Source organism: Blennius ocellaris (assembly GCF_963422515.1).
Source record: "Blennius ocellaris genome assembly, chromosome: 22".
Taxonomy (NCBI): Eukaryota; Metazoa; Chordata; class Actinopteri; order Blenniiformes; family Blenniidae; genus Blennius; species Blennius ocellaris.
The window spans coordinates 9,966,327-9,974,876 of record NC_137671.1 but is presented as its reverse complement, the minus strand read 5'-3'; the positions used below and the strand labels follow the sequence as shown (position 1 = coordinate 9,974,876).

Below are 8,550 nucleotides of genomic sequence, written 5' to 3'. Positions count from 1 at the left end.
ATATTGATCATGTTTTCCGTCTTACTTGAAATCCGTCATTAATCTTTATATTATACTTTCAAAACTCAAAGAGATAAGCAAGAAAGTGTTGAATTTGTGGATGCTATTATTTCCTTTGTTTACAATCGTGCACTGTGCTGCAAATCCATGCATTGGAACCAGATAACAGGAGAACATGTATTTATTTTATATTGTGTCATGCAGAAGTAAAAGATCCCATTTGGTGACAATGTTTAGTATTTATGTTTGTGTCATGCAAATATCCAGACATTGACTGCAGTGAAAAAAAAAAAATCAACAAAACCTTTATTGAAAAACAAAAAGATTACATTGAAATTGTGCATGTCACAGAGTGCATATCTCCTGAATAAAACAATGTGGCAGGTGATTGGACGATGGTAGCATGAGCGTGGAGGCGTAACCGGTACGCCGCCACCTACCCGCTGGTCATTTTAACTTTGTTTTTGATTGAAAATAAAGGAGGAGACAACATCTCACCAAACAATTTCATGACATGAGAACACATCCAAACAGACAAGAAAAGCAAAATCCTAAACTAGCCAAACTAACCATCTGTATACAATAATAATAATGATAATAAAAATACAAAATATCACACAGTACTAAAGGACTAAACATATTACACAAAGAAGAAAAGGACGGATTGAACAACAAGGACGTAAAGGATTTAACTTCACACGCAAATAACTGCAGGCAGGAAAACAGTACTTTTGGCAGAGCACTTCTATTTATGTAATACATGAATGCTGAAAAGTGACAGATAGTAAAGATGATGCGAACATGGTAAATAGTGAAGAAGATATTACATTCAACGTGACGACGCCTTGGAAGAAGGAGAGGCTGCATTCACTCACTAAGGGTTCACTTCCAGGAATTAAAAAAAAAAAAAAAAAGTAGCCAAAAGTCAAGTAAATACCATGACGGTGTACTCCGTGATATCATAGTTAAGCACCACATGAAGGCACTTAGGGTAGAAAATAAACGTCACACTGCATGTACAAGCAACATTCCTTATATATGAAAAGACGAGAGTTTCAATTAACTTTCTTTTGGTTTAAAATTGGAGGCATGGATCAACCTTGCAAACAAAAATCTGCAATAGAAAAGATTTTAAAGGCCCATTTTGAGGCAAACGCCACACATCCTCTGAGCTGTACAACTTAAAATCTACTAAAATGCTGTTTTTAATTAATCACCTGCAAAATGCATGTGAAAGCTTGTGTTGTGTGTGCTGATGCAATTAAGCACATTCCATATGGGATCTTATTAAATCAGATCCAATGTTTAATAATAATAATTTAGTTTTGGATATTGCACTTCCTAACGTCTGCCACCAGGGGGAGTGGGGGGTGTACTTGATATAATGCAAATCCTGCAACTGTGCTCAAGAGGAGCAGATGAGTTCAAAGTACCCTGCGTTCATCTAAATCTAATTACATGCAATAAAGTCACCTGCAATACAAAAACATTGAATTTAACATGCTCCTCCCCATCAGCGCAGAGAATGATTGCTTTCAGAAACGCACGAGGGGAACGACACCAGTTCACGAAGGGACGACTCAGTTGCGTGTACCACATGCACTGCAGCTAATTTAACCATTAACTTATCTTTCGTTTTGTTAGTCCTCATCTTCACAGAGCTTTTTTTTTTACATTTTGTGTGTGTGTGCGTTTAAAGTGTCTCCACGCACATGTGTCACGTGGGTGCAGACATTTTGTGTGTGTGTGTGTAATATCAGTGTGTGCAAAGAGTGTGACTGTGTGTGGTGAGTGTATATCTGTCTACGCCGCTGTGTGTGTGTGTGTGTGTGTTGCTGTGTGTGTGTGTTAGATTGGTGCAGGGACCTGTTGCCTCGCAGGTCCGGGCTGAGAGGAGAATTTCTGCGAGTGCCAGCGAGTCTCCTTGTACACGAACCAGGCGTTTCCCGCCCACACGAACATGTTGAGGAAGCCGAACACCTGGAAAATGACATTAAAAAAAAAGATATTTAGAGAATTAGGAAAAAAAATCTGTTATAAACCTTCACTGAAAAATGCTTGTAAGCTGCATTACTGAATTAAATGTAATTTAAATGGATCTTACAAAATCCTGGTGACATCACTGGTGCTTCATTTTATTTTTATCACAACAGAATTGAAAACATCAAATTACGATCGTGAAAAGCTGAGGTACATAATTCACTTTGCAGGGATTAAATTACAAATGTGACGATACAAAAAAAGTATAATTACTGAAATACATGCAACCTTGTACTTAATTTTGTACTTCAGCGTTACGTCTAATGAATGTTAACAGGTTTACTCAATTACATTTGAGAATGATCTACTAGTATAGTATACTGCAATAATTAATATTCAATTATAAACACCAGCTGTCACCAACATCATTGATGTCTTGACCTCTTGGGGGTAAAAAAGAAAAAGGTATAATCGGGGTCAAATAATCATAAAGTTCAACCAAAGGTTTTTTTTTTTAAATCTCCACACATTTTGTCAAATAATAAAAACTTTTTAAAGGTATCATTGATTCGCTCCACTCCAATTAATATATTGTATGTTGTGTTTGTCCAGGTAACGCTTTAGTGGAGAAAGGACACCCTTAAAACTATTCTGAAAGGAGTCTCCAACATGTTTTCAAAATAAAGGTCAGCCTGGAGAAGGGTCTCAAACTGGCCAGAAAACTGGAGGAAAAGTCGGACGATGACCAACATCTTGATAATTCTTTCAAACATTCAGCTAAAAAGGTGTTAATGTGGAGATTTTAAGTGCAGACAAACTTACAACCCTACAAAATAAAACCCACAATAATCCGATACTGGCAGGTCCGATTACTCCTCACCACAGAGATGTTGAGGGTCCGAACGTTGGCGAACTCCGTGACCTCGCACGTGACGTTGCTCGCCTTGCAGAGCGCCAGCGTGGCGCCGATGCCGTCCGTGTCGGTGGCGTCCTTCACATTCTGCAGGCCCTTCGCCCAGGCGGACGAACACACCAGCCACAGGAAGACCAGGATGGCCGTGATCAAGAAATCCTGGAGGAAGAGGGAGGAGGAGCAAACCTGTCAGCCCCTGCAGACCGTGTCCCCTCACTGGAGACGCTCAAAAAAACATCCCGACTCACAAAAATGGGCCCGAAGTCGGAGTCCTTGTAGACGTGCATGTAGCCCAAGTAGACCAGCAGAGCCGCCATGCAGTAGAGGAAGCAGATGATGCCGACGCCCACGAAGAACTCCGCCGACGAGGCCGAGTCTCCGACCAGGTGTGTCGGAGTGACGGTGCGGTTACAGAGACTGGCGTTGTCCTTCACAAGCGGGACGTCGGGCAACCTGAACGCCCGAACAACACAAGGAAAGACGGTTCCGTTGAACGGCCATTCAATCAAAATGCACGTCATGAACGTATCGAGAGAACGTTGCGATTCTTACCTAAAGGGATAGTGGAAGTTGGCGTCGAGAGTTTCGTTCCTGCCGTCGCCGCAGAAAATAGAAATGACGTTCCTTCCGGAGAAGCCGCCACAGCTTCCGAACGCAAATATAGCAGTGAGCTGCGTGGGAGAGGAGGAGAGAGGGACATGGGGAAACTTTACAGACGCTGCAATGGTTGAGAGATGTAGCTAGTTGGTCGTCTGCAGGGATCGCAGAGGGTTGAAATATCATACATCAGTACAACTAAAGTGCCGTTTTAATATCACATATAAACTATTGTTCACAAACAAAAAATAATGCAGCTGCTTCTAACAAAGCGCAGCTTGCACGGCTCTGACTAATGCTGCCATTCAGCTCTCGAAATTCTTTCCTGCAGAAAAGCATCTGATCCGGCGTGTCGACCATGTGACACTAATGCCCCCCCACCCCCCCACCCACCCTCCTCCCTTTTAAAAACCAACACTGACTAAATTCTTTCTTTTTTTTTGCTCTGCAGCGACGTTCAGCCCTCCGACCGCAGCAGGGCGAAACAAAGATCACATAATTCATTTGGCGTTAAAGCTGCGTTCGGACTCCCACCGATATCGCGTTGCATTATTGCGGGGGTCAAGATGATCCGGCAATGAAGAAATGTGCCACGAAGCTCACGGCCCAATTAATAAACTCATCCCCTCTGCCCATCATCACACGTCCTTCAAAAGTGGAGCGGCAGTTCAACACTAATTCAATGATGTTAACAAAAAAGAAAAAAAAAAAAACACAGGACGGCCATAAAAACAGAAGTGCTGTCTTGTTTCCTTGAGAAACTGCGGTTTAAACTGCAAAAAGGCCCTTGGTGGAGGTCCAAAGAGAGTCGACATTTACAAGACAAAGAGCCGTGTATTTTATTCACTATTATCTACAAAACTATTTCGGGACCATCATTGGATATTGTGAATTTTTCAGACTATAAATATGCATGCAGAAGGGGGAGAGTCAAGGGGAAAGTCACTTTCTAATCAGGTTTGGTTAAATACAATACTATTTATTGTCATGGTTGCTGTAAACGGGCTTATATAAAGACCATCTCCTGGTAAAACATCGCTTAATCCAATTCCTCCCTCTATTGTAGTGTGGGAGCATCTTTGAGTTACTTTAGAGACGTCTATCCTTTGAAAGCATTAAGGAAGGAAGGAAAATTGTTGCAATTTCGATGACAAACCTTCCAGATTTTCTACATCTGCTGATAATTTCAACTATCTTGACAGATATTTTAAACTGCAACTGAAGGTTTCTCTTTTTTTATACTATTTAATGACAAATCATTTCATGCTTTATAGTAAAGACACTGATTCAGTAATTCCATTTATTTAAATGCTGAAATGTGCACAATCAAGCTGGAATAACCTACAAAAAATAACAATAAAACTGAACAAGTTCATCTCCGAAAGGACAAATTCTGCCTTTATTCTGGATATTCTGATGTGAAACAGCTTCTTGACTCACGTACTGTTTGTATGTTTTGTATATCGACTGATTTCTTTCTATTATTCTATAATATACTTGATACCTGATGACTTTAAGAGAGATTTTAGGCTACAATTTGACACAATTCACATTGTCAAAGTTGATATAGTTCCATTGAGTATATATATCCATTGGGAATCTTCCGAAGCACTCAAGCTGGTAATTGTATTCTTTGGAACCTTATATAGACTAAATTATTAACAAATCCAGAAAAAAAACTAATAGATTGAGTATAAAATAACCAAATGTCAACAGGTGTCAATCTGGGCGATGGCTGGATGATGTATTGATGAAAACGAGACATTAATCTGATGAGTGGAGCAAAAGGCTGTTCAAAACTCATCACATCCATCAAGAGTTCAATCACTCACCCATTCTAGAGCCAAAGAGCCCATCTGGGTGAACATTTCAGGGGAAAGCCAGACAATAATGATCTACTTGGGAATGTTTGAAGGTATTTCTACGTCAGCAGAGTGGCTCTGGAATCACAGCGCAGACCGAGGCGAAAAAACCCCCTGAAAAACTGACCTCTTGAATGTGTTTCATCAGCACGAAAACAAAGTGCTTACGAAGGCTTTGCACACGAGCAACTCGCTCACCCACATCTACACACACTCGTCTCACACACACACACACCTCCAGGCCTCTGTCCAGATGTTTCTCCAGATGTCACTGGCTGCCACTTCCTGTTTTTCTGGCCGCAGCCGCACAGCGACTTGCCTCTCTCGCACTCTTGTTTCACCGACTTTGTGACTCTCCCGTGACGAGGTCGACGGTACGACCCCGGCGACCCACCGGACGCGCTTCCACTTCTTTTATTTTCAAATGCCACATTTCCACCGTCGCCACTTTCAAATCGTCACTAAAGCTGCAGGGCAATGCCAGACAATCTGCAACCCTCCGCTCGGTCCGTTTATTGGAATTCCTGCAACTGGGAATCGGCAACACCCAACACATTAGCGGTCCAGGTCCAGGTGAAAAGGAGTTTCTTTCCATTCGTACAGAAAAGTTCCCAGAGTCCAGGTCAGTCTGACCCCCTTTAAAGAGAACAAAACCCTCATATGAGTCTGCCACTGGCATCGGTGCAAAGGGAGAGGAAAAGGCTTTATCATCAGTGTCATTAGCCACGCCATTCACTCCTTCCTGTTTACTACAGAGTGAATGATGACATCTGGGAAGGTATGAGGCTCAGTGGCTTTGTCATCCACGTCACTTTAAGAAGCTGGATGTTTGTCCGCAGGCGTTCGATTTGACCAACAAATCATCAGTTTGTTCGCCGTTTCCCTTTCGTCGCGACTCACGTGACTGTTAAATTGTAGAGTTATATTTGCATCGATAACTTGTTACAATACAATTAGAATCCCCATGAGTAGGTGCTGGAATAAAACTGAATAAGTCATTTATACGTCAATTGTATTAACTGAATCACTGGTCGACCTTAAGTTGATTTGCTCTACATAAATATGTTAAACTAAATTAAAAATCTCTTTTTGGATTGAAGATATGTTGAAAACGCCGAGGTAATTTATGTTTATTACAATATAAAACAAAAGTGGGTTAAATCCTCATGCTTGATCACGAATCACGAGATTTTCATTCAGACATTACTTGATGAAATTGTGGAAAAGATTTGATGTGTTAAAGGTCTTAATTAGTTCTTTTTGTACCTGAAGAATATGATTTATTCATTAGTTTAGGAAGGTTTTGTTGGTTCATCCTCATCATGCAGATGACTCAGACTAGCAGTCCTTGTTACTCACATTAGTAGCATTGTGTGGGGTTGGACTTCTGCAGTGCCACACACACACACACACACACACACACACACACACACACACACACACACACACACACACACACACACACACACACACACACACACACACAGCTAATCATCTCGCCCCTTGTGAACAAGAAAACATGTTGTGTTAAATAAGGGTTATGTAAGGCCAACATTTGGAAACACCGGGAGACAAGCTCACCGCCCTTCAGTGTGTGTGTGTATGTGTGTGTGTGTGTGTGTGTTACAAGAAAATGGAGCAGCTAAGATAAACCGCTGCTTTATTTCACTCCTCTCTGGTTCGCTCTGACCCAGTTATGCATTACTGGACTCTAGTCAAGAAAAGTCCAAGTGTGTGTGTGTGGTCACAGATGCTTCAACCTTCAGCACAGTTATCCAGAGGTAAATTATTGGTGGAAGATGCATTAATCTATAACTGCACCACCTCAAGGGCACGAGGCCTTGATACCCAGTGAAAAACCCCACAGTGATCTGCACTCACTTCTCCATTCAGTTTCAATTTTATTGTCACTTTTGAATACTTTGATTACTTTGACATAAAGCCTAAAAAAACCAAACATATCCTTAGAATAAAACCGACTGCTGTTAGAATAATCACATACATTTGCATTGATCTAAATAGTTCAGAAAAATAATTGATTTCAGATGTCATTTTTGCTGAGAAGGGAAAATCCGAGCACCAGAGAAAAGTCTGCAGCCTCCCTGTCCTCTGGGTATAACACACTTTCTCACACACGAATGGACAGATCTACACAGAATGTTTTTGTTTTTTTAAACTTACCCACTCCACCAGCTTGACAAAGCCCAGGGGCTCCTTAAGGGGCGACAAGTTCAGCCGAAATCCGGTCATCATGACTGCGCTTCTGATTTCCCCAAAACTTTATCCAGTTGTTCCTAAACTGTGTGGATGTTGGTCCAACAGGGAGGAAGGAAAAAAAAAAAAGAAAAGAAAAAAGAAAGGAGGGGGGAGTAGTCTGACTGAATGACGTGGTTTTACTTCTGACGCTGCAAAAAGTGACCAGACTCAAAACGGTGAAAAAGTTTCAAAATCCAACTTTCCAACACAAGAAAGTTGGAATCGCGTGGATAAGATGATTCGGTTTTACTCGAAAGAGCGGCTCGATTCCTCCCGAAAGCTTAAATCATCCAACACGAATAGGAAAAATAAGTTGAAAGTTGTATTTTTTGCAGTGTGGCGATGCGCACTGAAGACGATGGAGCGCGTAAAATGCGCGTAAAACTGTGCCAAACCTCACTTGTGTGCGTTTTCAATTCATAGGAAAATATTTGTTTCAGGGTTTTCACAACTGGTGTGGGGATTTTCTAACCTCCACTACAATAGGAAAAAAAAGTCATAAGCAACTAAAATAACCAGCAGCTGGGGTTTTTGGGGGGTTTTTTTTAACATGCAAATTATCAGCAGGAGGTTCAGTTCCTCGTGGAAGTTGTCGTCTGCTCACTTCAGCCCTCGGAAGTTTCCCACTGAGGTTTCATTGGCCTCATCCGAGGCAGCGGCCTCCTCCTTGCTGAGTGCGCAAGTCTCTGCTGCTGACTGGGTCATATGATTCCAAATCCCCCCCCAAGTTTCCCCTCAAGGCTCAACTCCACTGCACATTAGTAAAGTTTCCTCTGAAGAGGATATTTGATCTGAGCTGAAACTTCCCAATGCAAATTATTCTAATTGCTGGAGCGGAATCTTCCAAACTAAAAAGTTTAAAGCAACATTTATAACAAAACAAAAAAAAAGTTAAAAGCGTAAATTGCTATGCTTGAGAAACACGTATTAATATTGCTCAAT

The 8,550-nt window shown here is 41.4% G+C and overlaps 1 protein-coding gene across 1 annotated transcript; it reads right to left on the bottom strand.

Moving 5' to 3' along the window:
- Positions 1-280: 280 nt before the first annotated feature.
- sypl1 (synaptophysin-like 1) lies at positions 281-7,673 on the bottom strand. The gene is made up of 5 exons (XM_080518082.1): positions 7,534-7,673; positions 3,446-3,564; positions 3,142-3,346; positions 2,861-3,052; positions 281-1,980 (listed from the first exon to the last, which is right to left on the bottom strand). The coding sequence occupies exons 1-5, from the start codon at positions 7,603-7,605 to the stop codon at positions 1,849-1,851; spliced, it is 720 nt and encodes a 239-aa protein (XP_080374208.1). The 5' UTR covers positions 7,606-7,673; the 3' UTR covers positions 281-1,848.
- Positions 7,674-8,550: the final 877 nt, after the last annotated feature.

Coding starts and splice junctions, on each gene's coding strand:
- sypl1 (XM_080518082.1), bottom strand. CDS start 7,605: ATGATGACCGGATTTCGGCTGAACTTGTCGCCCCTTAAGGAGCCCCTG. Junction 3,565..7,533: donor TTGTCAAGCTGGTGGAGTGG/GTAAGTTTAAAA, acceptor TCTCCCACGCAG/CTCACTGCTATATTTGCGTT. Junction 3,347..3,445: donor AACTTCCACTATCCCTTTAG/GTAAGAATCGCA, acceptor TCGGGCGTTCAG/GTTGCCCGACGTCCCGCTTG.